This window comes from Salvelinus alpinus, chromosome 5, assembly GCF_045679555.1.
Source record: "Salvelinus alpinus chromosome 5, SLU_Salpinus.1, whole genome shotgun sequence".
Lineage (NCBI taxonomy): Eukaryota > Metazoa > Chordata > Actinopteri > Salmoniformes > Salmonidae > Salvelinus > Salvelinus alpinus.
In genome coordinates, this window is record NC_092090.1 from 18,743,990 (window position 1) to 18,770,401 (window position 26,412).

The following is a 26,412-nucleotide window of genomic DNA, read 5'->3' on the forward strand; positions in this document are numbered from 1 at the left end:
CCACAAAGTGTATAGCCACAAAGTGTATAACCACAAAGTGTATAGCCACAAAGTATATAACCACAAAGTATATAGCCACAAAGTGTATAGCCACAAAGTGTATAACCACAAAGTGTATAGCCACAAAGTGTATAGCCACAAAGTGTATAGCCACAAAGTGTATAGCCACAAAGTATATAACCACAAAGTATATAGCCACAAAGTGTATAGCCACAAAGTGTATAACCACAAAGTGTATAGCCACAAAGTGTATAGCCACAAAGTGTATAGCCACAAAGTGTATAGCCACAAAGTGTATAGCCACAAAGTATATAACCACAAAGTGTATAGCCACAAAATATATAACCACAAAGTGTATAGCCACAAAGTGTATAGCCACAAAGTGTATAGCCACAAAGTGTATAACCACAAAGTGTATAGCCACAAAGTGTATAGCCACAAAGTGTATAGCCACAAAGTGTATAGCCACAAAGTGTATAGCCACAAAGTGTATAACCACAAAGTGTATAGCCACAAAGTGTATAACCACAAAGTGTATAGCCACAAAGTGTATAGCCACAAAGTGTATAGCCACAAAGTGTACAGCCACAAAGTATATAGCCACAAAGTGTATAGCCACAAAGTGTATAACCACAAAGTGTATAGCCACAAAGTGTATAGCCACAAAGTGTATAGCCACAAAGTGTATAGCCACAAAGTGTACAGCCACAAAGTATATAACCACAAAGTGTATAGCCACAAAGTGTATAGCCACAAAGTGTATAGCCACAAAGTGTACAGCCACAAAGTATATAACCACAAAGTGTATAGCCACAAAGTGTATAGCCACAAAGTGTATAGCCACAAAGTGTATAGCCACAAAGTGTATAGCCACAAAGTGTATAGCCACAAAGTGTACAGCCACAAAGTGTACAGCCACAAAGTATATAACCACAAAGTGTATAGCCACAAAGTGTATAGCCACAAAGTGTATAGCCACAAAGTGTATAGCCACAAAGTGTATAGCCACAAAGTGTATAGCCACAAAGTGTATAGCCACAAAGTATATAACCACAAAGTGTATAGCCACAAAATATATAACCACAAAGTGTATAGCCACAAAGTGTATAGCCACAAAGTGTATAGCCACAAAGTGTATAACCACAAAGTGTATAGCCACAAAGTGTATAGCCACAAAGTGTATAGCCACAAAGTGTATAGCCACAAAGTGTATAGCCACAAAGTGTATAACCACAAAGTGTATAGCCACAAAGTGTATAACCACAAAGTGTATAGCCACAAAGTGTATAGCCACAAAGTGTATAGCCACAAAGTGTACAGCCACAAAGTATATAGCCACAAAGTGTATAGCCACAAAGTGTATAACCACAAAGTGTATAGCCACAAAGTGTATAGCCACAAAGTGTATAGCCACAAAGTGTATAGCCACAAAGTGTACAGCCACAAAGTATATAACCACAAAGTGTATAGCCACAAAGTGTATAGCCACAAAGTGTATAGCCACAAAGTGTACAGCCACAAAGTATATAACCACAAAGTGTATAGCCACAAAGTGTATAGCCACAAAGTGTATAGCCACAAAGTGTATAGCCACAAAGTGTATAGCCACAAAGTGTATAGCCACAAAGTGTATAGCCACAAAGTGTACAGCCACAAAGTATATAACCACAAAGTGTATAACCACAAAGTGTATAGCCACAAAGTGTATAGCCACAAAGTGTATAACCACAAAGTATATAACCACAAAGTATATAACCACAAAGTGTATAGCCACAAAGTGTATAGCCACAAAGTGTATAACCACAAAGTGTATAGCCACAAAGTGTATAACCACAAAGTGTATAACCACAAAGTGTATAGCCACAAAGTGTATAGCCACAAAGTATATAACCACAAAGTGTATAACCACAAAGTATATAACCACAAAGTGTATAACCACAAAGTGTATAGCCACAAAGTGTATAGCCACAAAGTGTATAGCCACAAAGTGTATAGCCACAAAGTGTATAGCCACAAAGTGTATAGCCACAAAGTGTATAGCCACAAAGTGTATAACCACAAAGTGTATAGCCACAAAGTGTATAGCCACAAAGTGTATAGCCACAAAGTGTATAGCCACAAAGTATATAGCCACAAAGTATATAGCCACAAAGTGTATAACCACAAAGTGTATAGCCACAAAGTGTATAACCACAAAGTGTATAACCACAAAGTGTATAGCCACAAAGTGTATAGCCACAAAGTATATAGCCACAAAGTGTATAACCACAAGCATAAAAAGAGATTTCCTGAAACCCAGTCAGTCAGAGTCAAAGTGAAATCTTCAGGGTCCTCATCTCTCTGTGAATTAAAAACATGCCTCTACTAGCCTACAGTACACACAGATTCACCGTTAAACTATCAGATCCTACAGGCTAACACTAGCATCAATCACAGCTAAAGTACATTACACCCCACAGATTTACCACTAATCTGATGTAGCATTAGCTTTAGCCACACACAACATGCCCTGCCCATATGCTCCAGACTGTAAACAAGACTATATGCACCCAGTTAGCTACATAGGCTACACAGTGACTACAGTGTACAGTGTTACTCTGGGCTAGGGCATCAGCCACATGTCCTGTAGCATACCTGTTCATACTACGAGACTGGACCCTTCTCTTTTCTCTCATCTCCCCATGGCATTCAGATCGCTTGTTCCTCTTCTCATATAGCCTTTCCCTCTTTCCCTCCTTCCTCTGTAGTGCGTTATGTATCCAGGGAGACTCTCTCTAGCCTGTCTGCATGGCCGATGGCTCTCTCTGCATCCCTCCCTCTACCTCCCTGGCTGTGGCTGGCTAGCTGGCTGGCTGCACTCAGAGCTAGTGTCAGAGAGGAGGGGGGGGTGGATCTTCTTTGTTTGGCAGGCCCAGCCACCAGCCCCTCCCTCCTGACTCCTCCCGGAGTGTCCTGCAGGAAAGGTAATGATGATATGTCTCTGCCTCTCAGTCTTGATCCCCTATCGATCTCTACCCCCCCCACCACCCATCCCTGCAGAGTGTAACCCAACCCTACCTCTCTTCTCTGCCTGCTTCCCCAGGGATAGAGGACCCTGACTGGGGAGGACTTCACTTAGCACACAGCCTCACAGAGAGGAAACGAGAGACAGAGAAAGGGGAGTGGGAGAGAGACAGAGAGAGAGAAAGGGGAGTAGAAAAGGGAGAGAGAAAGGGGAGTGGGAGAGAGACAGAGAGAGAGAAAGGGGAGTGGGAGAGAGACAGAGAGAGAGAAAGGGGAGGAGAAAAGGGAGAGAGAAAGGGGAGGGGGAGAGAGAGAGAGAGAGAGAGAGAGAGAGAGAGAGAGAGAGAGAGAGAGAGAGAGAGAGAAAGGGGAGAGAAAAGGGAGAGAGAAAGGGGAGTGGGAGAGAGAGAGAGAGAGAGAGAGAGGGGGAGAGAGAAAAGGGAGAGAGAGAAGGGGAGTGGGAGAGAGAGAGAGAGAGAGAGAGAGAGAGAGAGAGAGAGAGAGAGAGAGAAAGGGGAGTAGAAAAGGGAGAGAGAAAGGGGAGTGGGAGAGAGAGAGAGAGAGAGAGAGAGAGAGAGAAAGGGGAGTAGAAAAGGGAGAGAGAAAGGGGAGTGGGAGAGAGAGAGAGAGAGAGAAAGGGGAGTAGAAAAGGGAGAGAGAAAGGGGAGTGGGAGAGAGAGAGAGAAAGGGGAGTAGAAAAGGGAGAGAGAAAGGGGAGTGGGAGAGAGAGAGAGAAAGGGGAGTAGAAAAGGGAGAGAGAAAGGGGAGTGGGAGAGAGAGAGAGAAAGGGGAGTAGAAAAGGGAGAGAGAAAGGGGAGTGGGAGAGAGAGAGAGAGAGAGAGAAAGGGGAGTAGAAAAGGGAGAGAGAAAGGGGAGTGGGAGAGAGAGAGAGAGAGAGAGAAAGGGGAGTGGAAAAGGGAGAGAGAAAGGGGAGTGGGAGAGAGAGAGAGAGAGAGAAAGGGGAGTAGAAAAGGGAGAGAGAAAGGGGAGTGGGAGAGAGAGAGAGAGAAAGGGGAGTAGAAAAGGGAGAGAGAAAGGGGAGTGGGAGAGAGAGAGAAAGGGGAGTAGAAAAGGGAGAGAGAAAGGGGCGTGGGAGAGAGAGAGAGAGAGAGAGAGAGAGAGAGAGAGAGAGAAAGGGGAGTAGAAAAGGGAGAGAGAAAAGGGAGTGAGAGAGAGAGAGAGAAAGGGGAGTGGGAGAGAGAGAGAGAGAGAAAGGGGAGTGGGAGAGAGAGAGAGAGAAAGGGGAGAGAGAGAGAGAGAGAGAGAGAAAGGGGAGAGAGAGAGAGAGAGAGAAAGGGGAGAGAGAAAGGGGAGAGAGAGAGAGAGAGAGAGAGAGAGAGAGAGAGAGAGAGAGAGAGAGAGAGAGAGAGAGATAGAGAGGAGTGAAAGAGAGAGAGGAAGAGGAAAAGAGTCTCTCTCTCTCCCACACACGCCATTTTTCATACTCTCACAACCTATATGTGGTCTATCACATCTGCCACTGGTACTGAGTAAGACAAAGTTGCCCTTCTGATTTTGGTGTTCCACACATCAACTACAAACAAGCAATTTTATGAACCATCTAAATGTCAAAGTTTCAAATTCCACAATCAATATGATTTAAAAACATGTTATGAGATGAGAAAATGTCCTTCTGAATGAAAACATGCTGTCAATTCTTCCACAGACCCTTTCTAAAGCATTTACAGTATATTTACATAGTTTGCGTCCAAAATGGCACCCCATTCCCTACGGATAGTGCCCTACTTTTGACCAGGGCCCATCTATAAAAGGTCATTTCAGACGGTAGTGACTTCAGTAGCAGCATAGGATACAGTGGTGCTGCAGTGACTTCAGTAGCAGCATAGGATACAGTGGTGCTGCAGTGACTTCAGTAGCAGCATAGGATACAGTGGTGCTGCAGTGACTTCAGTAGCAGCATAGGATACAGTGGTGCTGCAGTGACTTCAGTAGCAGCATAGGATACAGTGGTGCTGCAGTGACTTCAGTAGCAGCATAGGATACAGTGGTGCTGCAGTGACTTCAGTAGCAGCATAGGATACAGTGGTGCTGCAGTGACTTCAGTAGCAGCATAGGATACAGTGGTGCTGCAGTGACTTCAGTAGCAGCATAGGATACAGTGGTGCTGCAGTGACTTCAGTAGCAGCATAGGATACAGTGGTGCTGCAGTGACTTCAGTAGCAGCATAGGATACAGTGGTGCTGCAGTGACTTCAGTAGCAGCATAGGATACAGTGGTGCTGCAGTGACTTCAGTAGCAGCATAGGATACAGTGGTGCTGCAGTGACTTCAGTAGCAGCATAGGATACAGTGGTGCTGCAGTGACTTCAGTAGCAGCATAGGATACAGTGGTGCTGCAGTGACTTCAGTAGCAGCATAGGATACAGTGGTGCTGCTGTGACTTCAGTAGCAGCATAGGATACAGTGGTGCTGCTGTGACTTCAGTAGCAGCATAGGATACAGTGGTGCTGCAGTGACTTCAGTAGCAGCATAGGATACAGTGGTGCTGCAGTGACTTCAGTAGCAGCATAGGATACAGTGGTGCTGCAGTGACTTCAGTAGCAGCATAGGATACAGTGGTGCTGCAGTGACTTCAGTAGCAGCATAGGATACAGTGGTGCTGCTGTGACTTCAGTAGCAGCATAGGATACAGTGGTGCTGCAGTGACTTCAGTAGCAGCATAGGATACAGTGGTGCTGCAGTGACTTCAGTAGCAGCATAGGATACAGTGGTGCTGCAGTGACTTCAGTAGCAGCATAGGATACAGTGGTGCTGCAGTGACTTCAGTAGCAGCATAGGATACAGTGGTGCTGCAGTGACTTCAGTAGCAGCATAGGATACAGTGGTGCTGCTGTGACTTCAGTAGCAGCATAGGATACAGTGGTGCTGCAGTGACTTCAGTAGCAGCATAGGATACAGTGGTGCTGCAGTGACTTCAGTAGCAGCATAGGATACAGTGGTGCTGCAGTGACTTCAGTAGCAGCATAGGATACAGTGGTGCTGCAGTGACTTCAGTAGCAGCATAGGATACAGTGGTGCTGCTGTGACTTCAGTAGCAGCATAGGATACAGTGGTGCTGCAGTGACTTCAGTAGCAGCATAGGATACAGTGGTGCTGCTGTGACTTCAGTAGCAGCATAGGATACAGTGGTGCTGCAGTGACGTCAGTAGCAGCATAGGATACAGTGGTGCTGCAGTGACTTCAGTAGCAGCATAGGATACAGTGGTGCTGCAGTGACTTCAGTAGCAGCATAGGATACAGTGGTGCTGCAGTGACTTCAGTAGCAGCATAGGATACAGTGGTGCTGCTGTGACTTCAGTAGCAGCATAGGATACAGTGGTGCTGCAGTGACTTCAGTAGCAGCATAGGATACAGTGGTGCTGCAGTGACTTCAGTAGCAGCATAGGATACAGTGGTGCTGCAGTGACTTCAGTAGCAGCATAGGATACAGTGGTGCTGCAGTGACTTCAGTAGCAGCATAGGATACAGTGGTGCTGCAGTGACTTCAGTAGCAGCATAGGATACAGTGGTGCTGCTGCCACCACTTCTGTTGACTGAACCCAGTAGTGTTGTTGTTTCACTTCTGTCTTCTATATTTAAGCAGCCGCCACTCAGACACAGACGAGTCTCACCCACTCTGAATCTGTTGGTTCAGTTAAAACATCTCCGACTGCCACGAAACAGGAACCTGATCCCAGATCTGGTTGTGCCGTCTTCACAACTCCTATGGTGATTGTTATGCCAATGGCACAAACAGATCTGGGAGCAGTCTAACAGAACACAGTATCTAAAGGGGATAATCAAATCAAATTGCATTTGTCCCATGCGCCGAATACAACAGGTGTAGTAGACCTTACAGTGAACTGCTTATTTACAAGCCCTGAACCAACAATAAAGTTTTTTTTAAATTACTAAAAACAGTATCATAATGTTGGCTGATGCTAGCTCCCAGTCCAACCAAGGTGCATAGACGAACTAACTGAACTCTTGTCTCACACACAGCAATGTCTTACTAAACTTGTGAGGACTTTTTGGGGACCAACAATTGATTCACATTCAAAATCATATTTTCGCTAACCCTAAACATAACCCCTGAATAGCCTTTTTACCAGTGAGGACCGGCGAAATGTCCTCCATTCTCTGAATTTTATTTGGTTTACTAGTATAGTAAAATGTGTACGCACACACGCACACGCACGCACACACACACACGCGCACACGCACACACGCACACACACACACACACACACTCTCTATGTTTCACCAGTAGCCTGAGAGCCACACTGGTCCTGTATTGAACAACGCTACATTGTCAGCGGTACTGCAACAAGACACAGTGACACAGGACTTTGGCAGAGGGTTGAACTGGAAACACACAGACACACAAAGAATGTTCCAGTACTAACCACAACCAGGGAAAACACATGAACCAGCCTATGGCTCATTATCAAGCCGTCGTTCCTTGATTCCTTGCATTCTTTCTACTCATATCCTTCTCTGAAGGTCTGATGGGAGGGACCTTGGACATTCTCCTCCAATGTAAGGAACAAGGAAAAGACTCATTGAGATAAGTACAATAGAGTAAAAGTGAATTCTCTCACCATCTTGTTCAAGATCTTGTTTCTCTTGTTCCTCCATGTTGTTGCTCTGTGCGCCTCCAGTGGCCTTGGAGAGGCCGACTGACCAGTAGGACATGCCTCCTCCTCCACAGCAGGGCAGGACTGAACTAGCACCAGTACAGGGTGGTGGTGGTCAGTGGGACTGGTCCCAGTCTGAGTCACTGGTGTGGTGGAAGACACTGGTCAGAGATGGGCTGTGGTAGGAGGGAGGACAGAGGGAGAGGCCATTAGTCAGAGCCCTGCAAAACGCAGGCAGGCAGACAGGCAGGCAGGCAGGCAGGTAGACAGGCAGGCAGTCAGGCAGGCAGACAGACATAGGTTTGATCTTGAGAAAGTGAAAGCAGTCACACACTCACATTGCACAACAACAAGTTAATGGATACACAAATTGCCACCCAACATTTACAACTATAGTTGTGGAGATGCCTTAATTAGAATAATGTACTTGTGTCTAGTACGAGAAGCATTATACTACAACTTTTATGACTTGTTATTGTTTCTGACCCATATACAATAAACATAGCTAGGTGAATTGATCATGCTACTTTCAATGGGTTGTTTGTTGACATCCTTGTACTTTACACAGTTTTTGGAACAGATTCCTGTTGGAACGTTCCACAAATTCTACCCACCCAGTTCCACAAATTCTACCCACCCAGTTCCACAAATTCTACCCACCCAGTTCCACAAATTCTACCCACCCAGTTCCACAAATTCTACCCACCCAGTTCCACAAATTCTACCCACCCAGTTCCATAAATTATACCCACCCAGTTCCACAAATTATACCCACCCAGTTCCATAAATTATACCCACCCAGTTCCACAAATTATACCCACCCAGTTCCACAAATTATACCCACCCAGTTCCACAAATTATACCCACCCAGTTCCACAAATTATACCCACCCAGTTCCACAAATTCTACCCACCCAGTTCCACAAATTCTACCCACCCAGTTCCACAAATTCTACCCACCCAGTTCCACAAATTCTACCCACCCAGTTCCACAAATTATACCCACCCAGTTCCACAAATTATACCCACCCAGTTCCATAAATTATACCCACCCAGTTCCATAAATTATACCCACCCAGTTCCACAAATTATACCCACCCAGTTCCACAAATTATACCCACCCAGTTCCACAAATTATACCCACCCAGTTCCACAAATTATACCCACCCAGTTCCACAAATTATACCCACCCAGTTCCACAAATTATACCCACCCAGTTCCACAAATTATACCCACCCAGTTCCACAAATTATACCCACCCAGCTCCACAAATTATACCCACCCAGCTCCACAAATTATACCCACCCAGTTCCACAAATTCTACCCACCCAGTTCCACAAATTATACCCACCCAGTTCCACAAATGATACCCACCCAGTTCCACAAATGATACCCACCCAGTTCCACAAATTCTACCCACCCAGTTCCACAAATTATACCCACCCAGCTCCACAAATTATACCCACCCAGCTCCACAAATTATACCCACCCAGTTCCACAAATTATACCCACCCAGTTCCACAAATTATACCCACCCAGTTCCACAAATTATACCCACCCAGTTCCACAAATTATACCCACCCAGTTCCACAAATTATACCCACCCAGTTCCACAAATTATACCCACCCAGTTCCACAAATTATACCCACCCAGTTCCACAAATTATACCCACCCAGTTCCACAAATTATACCCACCCAGTTCCACAAATTATACCCACCCAGTTCCACAAATTATACCCACCCAGTTCCACAAATTATACCCACCCAGTTCCACATATTATACCCACCCAGCTCCACAAATTATACCCACCCAGCTCCACAAATTATACCCACCCAGTTCCACAAATTATACCCACCCAGTTCCACAAATTATACCCACCCAGTTCCACAAATTATACCCACCCAGTTCCACAAATTCTACCCACCCAGTTCCACAAATTCTACCCACCCAGCTCCACAAATTATACCCACCCAGCTCCACAAATTATACCCACCCAGTTCCACAAATTATACCCACCCAGTTCCACAAATTATACCCACCCAGTTCCACAAATTCTACCCACCCAGTTCCACAAATTATACCCACCCAGTTCCACAAATTATACCCACCCAGTTCCACAAATTCTACCCACCCAGTTCCACAAATTCTACCCACCCAGCTCCACAAATTCTACCCACCCAGTTCCACAAATTCTACCCACCCAGTTCCACAAATTCTACCCACCCAGTTCCACAAATTCTACCCACCCAGCTCCACAAATTATACCCACCCAGTTCCACAAATTATACCCACCCAGTTCCACAAATTATACCCACCCAGTTCCACAAATTATACCCAGAGACGTTACTATTTCTGCCACCTTGAACACACACTAGTCTACAGAACTATAAAAACAGAGACGTTACTATTTCTGCCACCTTGAACACACACTAGTCTACAGAACTATAAAAACAGAGACGTTACTATTTCTGCCACCTTGAACACACACTAGTCTACAGAACTATAAAAACAGAGACGTTACTATTTCTGGCAACCTTGAACACACACTAGTTTACAGAACTATAAAAACAGAGACGTTACTATTTCTGCCACCTTGAACACACACTAGTCTACAGAACTATAAAAACAGAGACGTTACTATTTCTGGCCACCTTGAACACACACTAGTCTACAGAACTATAAAAACAGAGACGTTACTATTTCTGCTACCTTGAACACACACTAGTCTACAGCCAGAACTATAAAAACAGAGACGTTACTATTTCTGCCACCTTGAACACACACTAGTCTACAGCCAGAACTATAAAAACAGAGACGTTACTATTTCTGCCACCTTGAACACACACTAGTCTACAGACAGAACTATAAAAACAGAGACGTTACTATTTCTGGCCGCCTTGAACACACACGACACTTCAGTTAATTCACTTTGGTTTACACATGCCACATCTTTAAAACCACACACTGTGTGCATGGTGTTGACTCTTTAACACGTTGACTTTATTAGGCTTATAAACTCTGAAACGTGCCAAACGTGCGTCCAGCAAGTAGACACATTTGTTTGCGAAACGTGCGCACTTGTTGCTCGTTAATGAGTGTAGTTGATAAGGAATTTTTTCTCACCGCATTGTCCATGCACTGTCGAGTTGTACTGATTTTGCGCTTCTAAAGCATTGAACAGGCTAAACTTCGATACATCCACAAGTGAAAGTTTAACCGAAGACAAAATAGCCGAAGGAACACTCACAAGCACGGATTGCAAAGGAAAAACGTCAACTTCCTGATTTCATCAAACCAAACACTTCCAGCCTGTGATGCTGCCTACCACGCTGTCTGTCTCATAACCCGGATATGGGAATAGCCTACTGTACAATGACTGTATGCTACTGTACCAGTTGCATTAGTTCTGCTAAACCTATGGTTGAAGCTCATTTACTGCATTTATACGTAATTTTTCAACTCTAAAATGCTATTTTGGAGAACAGCTAAAACTAATACAAATTACCCCAGGCATTAATTATCATTGCAATATTTGTTTTAAAGGTATGTGGAACTGCGTGTAGGCTACAATGTCAACCACTACTCAACCTCATCACGAATTGACTAATTTACTTGTGGAATCGCGCAAACAGTGAACATGAAATAGATGCATAATACACGCTATCAAGTCACAACCATCCCAACTTCAAATGCGGACATCAAGGTGAAAGCAACCAGTGCATAAAACAGCTGACCACTAATACCAACTACGCCAGATAAATCCTACACATGCATTGAAATCAAATGTATAATAGCCTACATCAGGCCTACAATTGACAAGGACGCATGAAGACAAACAAACTCGACAAAAGAATGACGAAAATCACGAAATACAAAAGGAAAATCTACACATTACTTTTTAAAGTGAGTTAAGGCCGTGCCCGTGATTCAGAACCGCTGAATGGACGGCGTCTCGGTACAGGTAGGCTTGGTGGAGCTCCGTGGCATGGTGCTGAATGGACAGCGCCTCTGTACATTCAGCACCATCTATACATACCAACTATACATACTGAACAAAAATATAAAAGCAACATGAAACAATTTATACGATTTTACTGAGTTACAGTTCCTATAAGGAAATCAGTCAATTGAAATACATTCACTTGGCCCTCAATTATGGATTTCACATGACTGGGAATACAGATATGCATCTGTCGGTCACAGATACCTTTAAAAAGATAAGGGAGTGGATCAGAAAACCAGTCAGTATCTGATGTGACCACTGTTTGCCTAATACAGCGCAACACATCTCCTTTGCATAGAGTTGAATAGGCTGTTAATTGTGGCCTATGGAATGTTGTCCCACTCCTCTACAATGGCTGAGCAAAGTTGCTGGATATTGGCTGGAACTGGAACATGCTATCATACACTTTGATCCAGAGCATCCCAAACATGCTCAATGGGTGACATGTCTGGTGAGTATGCAGACCATGGAAGAACTGGGACATTTTCGGCTTCCAGGAATTGTGTACAGATCCTTGCGACATGGGGCCGTGCATTATCATGCTGAAACATGAGGTGATGGCAGCGGATGAATGGCACGACAATGGGCATCAGAATCTTGTCACGGAATCTCTGTCCATTCACATTGCCATCGATAAAATGTAATTGTGTTCGTTGTCCCGTATCTTATTCCTGGCCATACCATAACCCCACTGCCACCATGGGGCACTCTGTTCACAACGTTGACATCAGCAAACTGCTCGCCCACACCACGCCATACACATGGTCTGTGGTTGTGAGGCCAGTTGGATGTAATGTAAAAATCTCTAAAACGATGTTGAAGGCAGTTTATGGTAGAGAAATGAACATTCAATTATCTGGCAACAGCTCTGGTGGACAATGTTGCAGTCAGCATGCGAATTGCACACTCCCTCCAAACTTGAGACATCTGTGGCATTGTGTTGTGTGACAAAACTGCACATTTTAGAGTGGCCTTTTATTGTCCCCAGCACAAGGTGCAGCTGTGTAATGATCATGCGGTTGAATCAGATTCTTGATATGCCAGTCCTGTCAGGTGGATGGCTTATCTTGGCAAAGGAGAAATGCTCACTAACAGTGATGTAAACAAATTGTGCACCAAATTTGAGAGAAATAAGCTTTTTGTGTGTATGGAACATTTCTGGGATCTTTTATTTCAGCTCATGAAACACTGAACCAACACATTACATGTTTTTGTTCAGTGTAATTATTTAGTTGTTGGCAGTTAGACTTTTTTGGGGCACAGTTAGGTAGCCTGCAATGCTTATGAAAATCATAACTTGCACGCAGATCTTTAGAAATGGTAGGATCAATTGTAAATTGGCACTCCACATGAAAAAATTTGCCAATCTCCTGCTATAGGCTATATGAAGCCACCCTTGGTGCATACAGTGTACTATGACAGTGTCAGTGTCTCCTGTGCTTCCCGCCGGCTTTGGCTCATGGGCTTCCCGCTAATTTTAGCATTTGCCTGTCTGCATTATTCGCCAGGGAAGGGAAACATTCTGCGAGTATTGAAGCATTGTATCAACAAGGTGGCTCGGAGAATATTTAAACATTGTATCAACGAACAAAGCTGCTCGGAGAATATTGAAACATTTTGTATGAACAAGACGGCACCGAGAATATTGATTGCAACATAGCAGCCTACAAAAGGGGCGGCTCGCACATTTCCCCCGGGCCAGCTTGTCTCTCTCTGATATTATTGCAGTAGTGGCACTGTCTGTGTAATCAGTAAAGAAACAGCCCTACATCTACACTATAGCTAAATAACTTACCAATATTTAATGACGTTTTGATTGATCTGTTAGAATATTTCATTATAATTGAGGAAGATGGGGAAGCAAGACTGATAGAGAGAGAGGTGGAAATGCATTATACCAGAGACAGGTAGGCTACAGACAGGGATTAGAGATGCAAGCAGAGCATGATGATGAAATAGGTCTATAGCAAGAAAAGTCAATTGTTAATGTATTTGAAGCCAAAAACATATGTATTTTGGGGAAATGCTCTGTGTTTATTTTCAGACTAATACATGAAACCAAAATTTCTCTAGCCTACTGGGTAAATGAATGAACATATCAATTAGGCCTACAGCTATCACAGCCTATATTGTTCTTTCAAATGGTCATCAAAAAGGCCATCGGATTACAACAAAGCTTACAAGGCCGAGTTCAAAATGCTGACATCAAATTCTAATTAAAGCTGACTGCCTTAACGGCTGACTGGCAAAGCAAACTGGCACGGTCTCTGCTTTCTGAAAGTGATACAAAAGGACTGCCTGGCAAAGGAAACTGGCACGGTCTCTGCTTTCTGAAAGTGATACAAAAGGACTGCCTGGCAAAGGAAACTGGCACGGTCTCTGCTTTCTGAAAGTGATACAAAAGGACTGACTGGCAAAGGAAACTGCCACTGTGGTCAATCCGATGTCTGCATTGGCCGTGCAGCATTTAAGGTGATATGGCCTCTGCAGAAGTCAGGGCATTCATAATGCGAAGCAAATCAAATCAAACTTTATTTGTCACATGCGCCGAATACAACAAGTGTAGACGTTACTGTAAAATGCTTACTTACACGCCCTCAACCAACAGTGCAGTGGTCCTAAAGCCAGCCAATCGATACTAGTGTCATGCAAAACCTGTGTGTGTGTGTGTGTGTGAGAGAGTGAGGTCAAACTAGTTGAAAGCATTTCTGCTATTTGATAACTTTGTCTAGGAAAATGTACATGTTTCACTCTGTATTTTATGTTTTCTTGGTGATAATTCTGAACTGTCAATAAATGTGGTATATTTTGCCTTGGACTGTAATGGAATTTGATATAGCAGCACTCAATTACTTCTTAAAGGAAATAATGGATACATTTACATTTTACATTTAAGTCATTTAGCAGACGCTCTTATCCAGAGCGACTTACAAATTGGAAAGTTCATACATATTCATCCTGGTCCCCCCGTGGGGAATGAACCCACAACCCTGGCGTTGCAAGCGCCATGCTCTACCAACTGAGCCACACGGGACCACATAGACAGACAGAATCCTTAATTGCCCTTTTTAACTAGCAGTTGCTGGTAACCATATTCCAAGAAACTGCTTTCCTCCAAGAGGTGTTACAATCTTATATGTATGACATGAAAATCCAAACGAATCACAAACACATTCCATTTTATTTTATTTAAAATGTGTATTTAAATATCCATATAAAAAGTGAGAGACTAGTATATGAAACATGAACAGAATTACTTGTTTCCTTGTGGTTTGTTATACATTGTAACATCTCACATATGGTGCATATTGTGACGACAAGGAATGGTTTACCTCCCATTTGAGACATTATTGGAGTACAAATGACTTGTATTTTCAACATAATGGCAGTTTTCAGTAGCATTGTTATACCATTAAAAACACCAATAGGACACAACCCCCATGTTTTATCTTATTGAATTAGGCTTCGGTTTCCCAGACACAGATTAAGCCGAGTGCTTGGATTAAACACAAATCTCAAATGAGAATCTCCATTGAAATGTTGTTTTAGTTTGGGAAACCAGCCCCATATGTATTGCAAAGAAATACATTCCATCAAACCATTTGCAAAACTTCCTACATTTAGTTCAATAAAAGCACAAAGCATACAAACATCATCAGGGGTATCGTCACCCAAGACATAACAATATGTTAATAACAGTACTCAGGAGTCAAGACTAGTGCTGCAAAATTCTGTTCACTTTCAGAAAATTCCCAGGTTTTCCAGCAATCCCTGAATCTGACCAGTAGTTCTGTGAAACCTGGGAATTTTGGTAAAGTTAGCAGAATGTTGCCACCCTGGTCAAGACCTTATAGATGAGCAAAGTCATACAACTCTGAAAGATATTGTACACGGATCCAAATGCAACACAATGTAAAGTGTTTAAAAGTGTTAAAATGCCAGTTAAGGTTTGCTAGTACAGTACTAGACCTATATATTGTTATTGTAGTGGATTAAAAACATGTCTTTCTTCTGGGCATTAGAAAGTAAAAAAATAGGAGGTAAATATTACCTTGTTTGGAACGGGAATCAAAATTCATTCCACCATTTGAAAAGGGAGAAAATGCTCCTCATAATGAGAGAAGAACATTCATATCAGAAAACCCAAAATTAAGAAACACATTTTTTTTTAAATGATTCCTCACATTCATTTCTGTACATGAAACCCACATAGATAGACAGTAGCATAGGCATAAACCGGGCTGCGTTCAGTGTAGGCAAACGTTGTGGAACATTGCAGATAGAAATGCTATGACTAGAGCTGACGTGGTGATTCCATATTCTACAAATCTGAGAGGCATGTTTGTTCTACATAATATATTTTTATCTGAATGTTCCACAATGTTGTGCTCTGCCGAACACGGCCCACGTTCTACTATGGGACTGGTGACGTTCTACTATGGGACTGGTGACAAAGACGGTTCAAAATTGTACAACACATATATTGGCGGGCATTAGTGAAGCTCTGAAGTGCTGTGGTATTGTAAAGGGCTGGGGTGTATTCATTAGTGTAAAATGTTGCAAACCGTAGCAATTTCTATTTGACAAATCCAGGTAGGTCCCTCCCATTTCGTCCAGTTTGCTTCCAATTGGTTCCTATGAATACACCCCTGGAGCAATAGAGCTGTGGGAGGGTCTGAAACTCTAATAGGGTTTGGCTGCGTCCCAATTCACTTCCAGATTGGCCACCTCTCCTTGTCTCCTTTGATTTGCCAAGGAAAGAAAGCCACTTCAAGCCACTCCAGTGTCCCAACACCCTTCGATGGCGTCCTTTCCTTGGCTTTTTCACCTTATGACTTTGAGTGATAGGTGAAATAGGCGTTGAATAGGATTTGAGCACAGCACACGCACAAATCAAACTCTTTATGACCAAAGGTGATAAAGGAAAGGAGACAAGAAGATGAGGAAAGGGAGTGGCTTCAGAGTGTTGGAACACAGCCTGAGTTGATGACAGAGTAGTGCTGGGCTGGGCTCTAGTAGTGGTTTGTGGTCTCTCCTGTGTCACTCACAGTGTCTCAGTCAGTTTGATGGTCACAGCTTTCACCTCAGAGTACTCTGCCAATGCATACTCACCCCTGAGGAATCAAAATACAAAGGTTAATAAATACTAATTCATTTGTATTGTTCTAATCATTCACATTGTGTTAAAAATGTGCAAAAGTGTAAAGTTTGGGTAAACAAACTAGTAAACCCTTTCATCACACATAGTGTTGAAGAGAAGTGACTCTTACAGCTCTCGTCCATTGCCTGACATTTTGTATCCTCCGAATGGTGCCTGGGCATGGAGGGCGTTATAGCAGTTTACCCTGAGAGAGAGAGAGACAGAAAGTGAGAGAGAGTGAGTGAGAGAGGTTAACGGATTCCTACCGCAAACTCAACCTTTTCATCTGGATCTTCGCAACTAGCTAACCGCAATCCCGGGTGACTACTCCTGGCTAGCGTTTCCATCCCGGAGCAAGCACAAATTAGCCTGAAGCTAGCCCGGCTAGGGCTCCTGGGCTACCACCGAAGCCCACTCCTGGGCTACAATATCCAGACCCCTTCTACTGCCGGTATGGGGCATGGAACCCCGCCGATCCTCTACGACTGGAATACAGACATAATCTGCCCGAGGATTCCAACAGGCCACTCAGGCGCGACGACCGCTGAAGGCCCATTCTGCTAACCGCGGCCTGCTAGCTATCTAGAGCTACTTGGAACCCTACTAATCCACGACGTCACCGCACGAGGAGGCAAAAACAGACTTTCCTCCATCACGACATCCCCCAAAGGCCCTTCTGCTAACTTGCTAGCCCCGGTCTGCTAACTGCTATCTTGCTAGCCCCGGTCTGCTAACTGCTAGCTTGCTAGCCCCGGTCTGCTAACTGCTAGCTTGTTAGCCCTGGCCTGCTAACTGTCTGAATCGCCGTGTCCCCAGCCAGCCCAACCACTCACTGGACCCATACGATCACTTGGCTACGCATGCCTCTCTCTAATATCAATATGCCTCGTCCATTACTGTCCTGGTTAGTGATTACTGTCTTATTTCACTGTAGAGCCTCTAGCCCTGCTCAATATGCCTTAAACAACCATGTTGTTCCACCTCCTACATATGCGATGACATCACCTGGTTTAAACGTCTCTAGAGACTATATCTCTCTCATCATTACTCAATGCCTAGGTTTACCTCCAATGTACTCACATCCTACCTTACCGTTGTCTGTACACTATGCCTTGAATCTATGCTATCGTGCCCAGAAACCTGCTCCTTTTACTCTCTGTTCCGAACGTGCTAGACGGCCAGTTCGTATAGCCTTTAGCCGTACCCTTATCCTACTTCTCCTCTGTTCCTCTGGTGATGTAGAGGTTAATCCAGGTCCTGCAGTGCCTAGCTCCACTTCCACTCCCCAGGTACTCTCATTTGTTGACTTCTGTAACCGTAAAAGCCTTGGTTTCATGCATGTTAACATTAGAAGCCTACTCCCTAAGTTTGTTTTACTCACTTGCTTTAGCACACTCTGCCAACCCGGATGTCTTAGCCGTGTCTGAATCCTGATTTAGGAAAACCATCAAAAACCCTGAAATCTCCATTCCTAACTATAACATTTTCCGCCAAGATAGAACTGCCAAAGGGGGCGGTGTTGCAATCTACTGCAAAGATAGCCTGCAGAGTTCTGTCTTACTATCCAGGTCTGTACCCAAACAATTCGAGCTTCTACTTCTAAAAACTCACCTTTCCAGAAACAAGTCTCTCACCGTTGCCGCTTGCTATAGACCACCCTCTGCCCCCAGCTGTGCCCTCGACACCATATGTGAATTGATTGCCCCCCCCATCTATCTTCTGAGCTCGTGCTACTAGATGACCTAAACTGGGACATGCTTAACACCCCGGCCATCCTACAATCTAAGCTTGATGCCCTCAATCTTACACAAATTATCAATGAACCAACCAGGTACAATCCCAAATCCGTAAACACCGGCACCCTCATAGATATCATCCTAACTAACTCGCCCTCCAAATACACCTCTGCTGTTTTCAATCAAGATCTCAGCGATCACTGCCTCATTGCCTGCATCCGTAATGGGTCTGCGATCAAACGACCACCCCTCATCACTGTCAAACGCTCCCTAAAACACTTCAGCGAGCAAGCCTTTCTTAATCGACCTGCCCGGGGTATCCTGGAATGACATTGACCTCATCCCGTCAGTAGAGGATGCCTGGTTATTCTTTAAAAGTGCCTTCCTCACCATCTTAAATAAGCATGCTCTATTCCAAAAAAAAATTGAACCAGGAATAGATATAGCCCTTGGTTCACTCCAGACCTGTCTGCCCTTGACCAGCACAAAAACATCCTGTGGCGTTCTGCATTAGCTTCGAATAGCCCCCGTGATATGCAACTTTTCAGCTAAGTTATGAACAAATATACACAGGCAGGCAGTTAGGAAAGCTAAGGCTAGCTTTTTCAAACAGAAATTTGCATCATGTAGTACAAACTCAAAAAAGTTCTGGGACACTGTAAAGTCCATGGAGAATAAGAGCACCTCCTCCCAGCTGCCCACTGCTCTGAGGCTAGGAAATGCTGTTACCACCGATAAATCCACTATAATTGAGAATTTCAATAAGCATTTCTCTACGGCTGGCCATGCATTCCACCTGGCTACCCCTACCCCGGCCAACTGCCCGGTACCCTCCACAGCAACCTGCCCAAGCCCCCACCATTTCTCCTTCACCCAAATCCAGATAGCTGATGTTCTGAAAGAGCTGCAAAATCTGGACCCCTACAAATCAGCCGGGCTAGACAATCTGGCCCTTCTCTTTCTAAAATTATCTGACAAAATTGTTGCAACCCCTATTACTAGCCTGTTCAAACTCTCTTTCGTATCGTCTGAGATTCCCAAAGATTGGAAAGCTGCCGCGGTCATCCCCCTCTTCAAAGGGGGTGACACTCTAGACCCAAACTGCTACAGACCTATATCTATTCTACCCTGTCTTTCTAAGGTCTTCGAAAGCCAAGTTAACAAACAGATTACCGACCATTTTCGAATCCCACTGTACCTTCTCCGCTATGCAATCTTGTTTCAGAGCTGGTGATGGGTGCACCTCAGCCACGCTCAAGGTCCTAAACGACATCATAACCGCCATTGATAAGAAACATTACTGCGCAGCCGTATTCATCAACCTGGCCGAGGCTTTCGACTCTGTCAATCACCACATTCTTATTGGCAGACTCGACAGCCTTGGTTTCTCAAATGATTGCCTCGCCTGGTTTACCAACTACTTCTCTGATAGAGTTCAGTGTGTCAAATCGGAGGGCCTGTTGTCCGGACCTCTGGTAGTCTCTATGGGGGAGACACAGGGTTCAATTCTCGGGCCGACTCTCTTCTCTGTATACATCAATGATGTCGCTCTTGCTGCTGGTGATTCTTTGATCCACCTCTACGCAGACGACACCATTCTGTATACTTCTGGCCCCTCTTTGAGCACTGTGTTAACTAACCTCCAGACGAGCTTCAATGCCATACAACTCTCCTTCCATGGCCTCCAACTGCTCTTATATGCAAGTAAAACTAAATGCATGCTATTTAATCGATCACTGCCCGCACCTGCCCGCCCGTCCAGCATCACTACTCTGGACGGCTCTGACTTAGAATACGTGGACAACTACAAATACCTAGGTGTCTGGTTAGACTGTAAACTCTCCTTCCAGACTCACATTAAGCATCTCCAATCCAAAATTAAATCTAGAATCGGCTTCCTATATCGCAACAAAGCATCCTTCACTCATGCTGCCAAACATACCCTCGTAAAACTGACCATCCTACCGATCCTCGACTTTGGCGATGTCATCGATAAAATAGCCTCCAACACTCTACTCAACAAATTGGATGCAGTCTATCACAGTGCCATCCGTTTTGTCACCAAAGCCCCATACACTACCCACCACTGCGACCTGTACGCTCTCGTTGGTTGGCCCTCGCTTCATACTCGTAGCCAAACCCACTGGCTACAAGTTATCTACAAGTCTCTGCTAGGTAAAGCCCCGCCTTATCTCAGCTCACTGGTCACCATAGCAGCACCCACTCGTAGCACGCGCTCCAGCAGGTATATCTCACTGGTCACCCCCAAAGTCAATTCCTCCTTTGGTCACCTTTCCTTCCAGTTCTCTGCTGCCAATGACTGGAACGAACTGCAAAATTCACTGAAGCTGGAGACTCATATCTCCCTCACTAGCTTTAAGCACCAGCTGTCAGAGCAGCTCACAGATCACTGCACCTGTACATACCCCATCTGTAAACAGCCCATCTATCTACCTCATCCCCATACTGTATTTATTTATTTTGCTCCTTTGCACCCCAGTATCTCTACTTGCACATTCATCTTCTGCACATCTACTATTCCAGTGTTTAATTGCTATATTGTAATTATTCGCCACCATGGCCTATTTATTGCCTTAACTCCCATATCTTACCTCATTTGCACTCACTGTATATAGACTTTGTTCTTTTTTCTACTGTATTATTGACTATGTTTTGTTTATTCCATGTGTAACTCTGTGTTGTTGTATGTGTCGAATTGCTTTGCTTTATCTTGGCCAGGTTGCAGTTGTAAATGAGAACTTGTTCTCAACTAGCCTACCTGGTTAAATAAAGGTGAAATAAAAATAAATAAATAAAGATCTCTTCCTTTTTCTCTCCCACTCCTTGTCCCTCTCTCACTGCCACACAGAGGAGCTTCGTCTGGGATACCTACCTATCTACCTGGCTCGTCTGGGATACCTACCTATCTACCTGGCTCTATCTTGTGGCCACAAGGTGCAGCTACAGCTGTGTTCTCACATGAAGAGGTATAAGTAGAGGATTCGGAGTCAGAGTGAATAGGGAGTACATTGGTAAAATGCTAATAGAAGTTGTACTGTAGAAAGTAGTAGTTAGCAGCACATGGAGTAAATGAATAATAAAGTAGTAATGGTAAGGAGTAGTGGTTGGCTTTGGGCCAATGGTAACAGTAGTAGTAGTGGTAGTAGTGGTAGCAGTAATATTATTAGTAGTAGTGGTAGTAGTAGTGGTGGTAGCGAGCCTCATGTCAACTAGTCTGTCTGCAGGAGAGAGGACTAACCATAGAGAATTATAGAGGCCTAAAGGCTGTATTAGCATGGGCAGCGCCATTGAGGGCTTCCACCATTTTAATGTAGTCAACTGGGTTGGACTTCCAACTTCATTGGCTGATCCCTCCTGGTGACCCTGTTGGAGTCATGTCCAACCGGGTCATCAGGAGGGTTCAGCCAATCGGGAAGAACCAAATTGACTACTTTAAAATGAAGATAGCCTCAATGGCGCTGCCCATTCTGTCACAGATACAAAGATGAGCGCTCTATCTCTATGGGACTATCCTACAGTATTTATAGGAACTTGTCAGGCATTACTAATCAATCACTAACATCCAGTTCTCATCCTTACACTATTTTGGATATTAGTACTAGTATTGAATTGTTAGGATGGTAATAGTAGTAGCTAATAGTTGTTGCTGTAGTCATATGTAGTGATACTAGCATGGTACCATTGTTCAGGAGTTAACAGTAACCTACCAGACGGTGCCAGTCTCCAGGGCGGCAGACACAGAGAGAGCCCGGTCCAGATTGCGTGTGAACACGGCAGAAGCCAAGCCGTACTCCGTACTGTTGGCTCTCTCTATGGCCTCCTGCTGGCTCTTGAAGCGGAATATACACTGGACCGGGCCGAAGATCTGGATGGGGTCATGGAGAAGATTACATGCCCTGTTCAAATGCATCCTTCCTACTGCCCTCCTTTGAAGAAATCCCTGATGTGACATGGCTGGTAATTGGTAATTGCTTACACCTATCAGTTTGTTGGATCAGTGATTACCTCAAGGAGGAGAGACAGGTATGTTTGTTATGTATTCAAACAGGCCATGGTCAGCAGGAGAAGGATAAAGCAAAGCCTCACAGGCCACAGGTGTCATTTCAACGCCCAATTTGGATTGACTTGGATTTGATGAATAATGTGGAGAAAATGTTTTATTAAAAAATGTTGAACTTCACTGTTGAACCCTGTCAATGTTGTGTCCAAATAAATGTCTGTAGGATCAATCAGCACCAATCAGAATAGCCTTGGCTCATATTAAGATGAATAATTTAAAAAACAAGCGTTTGTTATTTGACAGGTTCAATTCCTCCCTGTGTCAGTCCATTTTCTTCCGTTTGGTGTCTAGTGAATACAACCCATAGAGATAGTTAGAGGATGTAACATTGCATCTGCCACATTATGGCGTCTGTGGGGGCATGGGTAGTGCCATTGAGGCCATCTCCATTTTTAAGTAGTACATTTTCTTCCTCTACTAATTTGATGAGTTGGTAAACAAACTAAAAGGCTGCATACTTCAAATCAAACTTTATTTGTCACATGCGCCGAATACAACAAGTGTAGACCTTACTGTGAAATGCTTACTTACAAGCCCTCAACCAACAGTGCAGTTCAAGAATAGTTAAGATAATATTTACCAAAGTAAAAAATAAGAATAAAAAGTAACACAATAAGAATAACAATAATGAGGCTATAAATAGCACAATTGGTTGGGAGAATGTAAAAGGTCAGCCATGTTCTTCGGCGCCATCTTTTCACCTGCAGTGTGTTGTTTGAACAGATATAAAGCCAAGGTTGGCAATTTACTGCCACCTATAGTAATGGAATGTTTGTTCACGATTATACATCATCTACTGATCCCTCCTGATGACCTGGATGGAATGATGTGATCCTTCCTTAACCCATAGGAAGTCCCACCCAATTGACTACTTAAAAATGGTGAAAGTCCTCAATAGCGCTGCCCATGCTAAAAAAGCTTTTGGCCACTAGAGTCCTCTATGTATTTCTATGATATGATCCTGCTTTACCATGACCATAGACTTGGATAGACAGCTCTAATACCACAAAGCCAGTTTTAGCATGGGCAGATCCATTGAGCACTTTTACCATTTTAAAGTAGTCAATTGGGTGGACCTTTCTATAGGTTAAGGAAGGATCGCAGAATTCTATCCAGGTCAGCAGGAGGGATCAGCCAATGAATGGCAGGTGGCATTAAATCACCAACCTTGGCTTTAAGCCTGTTTAGAAAACACACTCCAGGTGGCAGTATACACACTTTCAGTTTATCTACCGACTCATAGAAGAAAAACAAGAATAAATGGACTACTTTCAATTGGAGAAAGATCTACATGGCGCTGGCCATGCTGTCACAGAAGCCATTATGCCACAGATGTAAAGAAGCGCCCTCCATCCATCTCTATGCCTATGACCTTGTTTGAACCATAGATATACAGTTGTCTGAACCTGCACTTCAACCACACCACCAGAAGATGGCAGTGGTATACAACAAAACTGCCTGGACCAGTGGTGGCGTTCTCATTTTTATGAATGAAATCACTGTAAAGCCAACATCAGAAACCCCTAGCTCTGGGTAGAAGTTCCCATAGACACAGATCACAGATCTAGGATCAGCTTTCCTTCCTCCAATCACAGAACAAAGACACAGTAGGCGGCCATTACGATGCAGAAAAAGTTCAGTTGACTATTTACAGGTATTATATACAGAGAACAGAATGATCTGCCTGTGGTATATTTAAGCAATAAGGCCAGAGGGAGTGTGGTATATATACCATGGCTAAGGGCTGTTCTTACACACGACGTAACACGGAGTGCCTCGATACAGCCCTTAGCCGTGGTATATTGGCCATATACCACAAACACCCGAGGTGCCTTAGTGCTACTATAAACTGGTTAACAATGTAATCAGAGCAGTAAAAATACATATTTTGTCATACCCGTGGTATACGGTCTGATATACAGTACCACGGCTGTCAGTCAATCAACATTCAGGACTCGAACCACCCAGTTTATAATTAATATCAGGACAGGTTTCGACTGTTAGAGTCTTCTTCAGGCAGCATTTGGGTGGACGGATGCATCATCCCCCAATCCTAACCTTAACCATCTGACAAGAAAATCACAAAACTGAACATAGATCAGAATTTGGATCTCTCACCTCTTCCTTGGCGATGCGCATGTGGTCCTTGACATGGGAGAATACGGCGGGCTGTATGTAGAGGCCTGTGTCCTCCATGGCCACGCCTCCACACTCCAGTTTGGCTCCCTCCTTCTTCCCGCTGTCAATCAACTCCAGTATCTTATCAAACTGCTTCTGGTCAATCTGGAGGAACAGGGGAAGATAGGAGATGAGAGGAGATGAGGGAGGGAGGGAGGGAGGGAGGGAGGGAGGGAGGGAGGGAGGGAGGGAGGGAGGGAGGGAGGGAGGGAGGGAGGGAGAGAGGGAGGGAGGGAGGGAGGGAGGGAGGGAGGGAGGGAGGGAGGGAGGGAGGGAGGGCAGGAGAGAGGGAGGGAGGGAGGGAGGGAGGGAGGGAGGGAGGGAGGGAGGGAGGGAGGGAGGGAGGGAGGGAGGGAGGGAGGGAGGGAGTTAGAGGCAGGCAGGGTGATGTCATTACACAAAAGGTAAAGTAATGGCTATAAAGGGAGTATTCATTTACACACATCCAAAGCTGCCACAGGAGCAAAAGAAAGAAAGAACAGCTAGAAAAATAATGGGAGATTTTCTGCTCCCACCACAAGTGATCTTTAGTGAACCCATACTGATAGCCCACGTTGATAACCAACGGCGTAATGGAAACTACGTTTCTGTCAGAAAAGACCTGAAGGATACGTTCTGTAACTGTCCCACATCTTCTCATGCTGTCAGCTGTAGACTAAAAGTAAAGGACTGAATCCTAAATTGTGTCCTGCACGGTTAACTTAAGATAATATTTGATTGACTTCCCTGCATGACTTACATGAATATCTGAGTTAAGCACACATCTCTCAAGTTCACTTTTTTGTTACTGAGAATTTTCCTGCACCACAGGAAATGCAAACTTTTGGAGTATTAAAAATGCTTCTAAAGTTTGTAATTTTCACTTAGAAATGTCAGACTTGATTTTCCCTAACAAAAAATGTATCAACCCCCTACAAAAATGTCCATTAACCAAATCCACATAATAATTCACATTTCCTGTTGCTGCAGGATGATTTTCCTGCCGTAGCAAACTGGCTCAAATTAAGATCCTACATCTGTAGGATTTGGTCCAAAGTTGGGAACTGATCTAATGGTGAATAATTGCCAAAGACTCCAACCACCCAAGCCATAGACTGTTCACTCTGCTACCGTCCGGCAAACGGTACCCGAGCATCGGCTCTCGGACCAACAGGCTCCAAGGCAGCTTCTACCCCAAAACCATAACACTGCTGAATAGCCAGGCTGCTAAATAGTCAACTAATGGTTCCCAAACTATCTGCACTGACTCTGTCTTGCACTGACCCTATGCACACTCACTAGACTTTATGTAAACACCGTATACACACTCACTACACTATATATACACACTCACTAGACTATATATACACACACCGTATACACACTCACTAGACTATATATACACACTCACTAGACTATATATACACACCGTATACACACTCACTAGACTATATATACACACTCACTAGACTATATATACACACCGTATACACACTCACTAGACTATATATACACACACCGTATACACACTCACTAGACTATATATACACACCGTATACACACTCACTAGACTATATATACACACCGTATACACACTAACTAGACTATATATACACACTCACTAGACTATATATACACACCGTATACACACTCAC

The 26,412-nt window shown here is 44.1% G+C and overlaps 2 protein-coding genes and 1 long non-coding RNA gene across 5 annotated transcripts in view; 1 reads left to right on the plus strand and 2 right to left on the minus strand.

Annotated features, from left to right (window-relative positions):
* The window catches only part of lrrk1 (leucine-rich repeat kinase 1), a 146,219-nt gene extending 135,249 nt beyond the window's left edge, over positions 1 to 10,970 (minus strand). The window contains exons 1-2 of one of the 3 annotated variants that reach the window (XM_071400831.1): positions 10,888 to 10,970; positions 7,604 to 7,815 (exon numbers count right to left, since the gene is read on the minus strand). In XM_071400831.1, the coding sequence (XP_071256932.1) occupies positions 7,604 to 7,697 (94 nt within the window). In that variant the 5' untranslated portion in view covers positions 7,698 to 7,815; positions 10,888 to 10,970. Of the gene's footprint in view, positions 1 to 2,634; positions 2,751 to 7,603; positions 7,816 to 10,763 lie in introns of those variants that run through there. The other 2 variants (XM_071400830.1, XM_071400833.1) reach the window with 2 other exon arrangements.
* The window catches only part of LOC139575649 (uncharacterized), a 38,095-nt gene extending 16,614 nt beyond the window's left edge, over positions 1 to 21,481 (plus strand). The window contains exons 3-4 of the long non-coding RNA XR_011674986.1: positions 2,748 to 2,963; positions 21,389 to 21,481. This is a non-coding gene — a long non-coding RNA (uncharacterized lncRNA). The remainder of the gene's footprint in view (positions 1 to 2,747; positions 2,964 to 21,388) is intronic.
* The window catches only part of aldh1a3 (aldehyde dehydrogenase 1 family, member A3), a gene marked incomplete in the record, with an annotated part of 12,880 nt that continues 1,280 nt past the window's right edge, over positions 14,813 to 26,412 (minus strand). Inside the window, 4 exon segments of the mRNA XM_071400835.1 lie at positions 14,813 to 16,757; positions 16,914 to 16,988; positions 22,248 to 22,405; positions 24,719 to 24,883. Of these exon segments, the coding sequence (XP_071256936.1) occupies positions 16,688 to 16,757; positions 16,914 to 16,988; positions 22,248 to 22,405; positions 24,719 to 24,883 (468 nt within the window).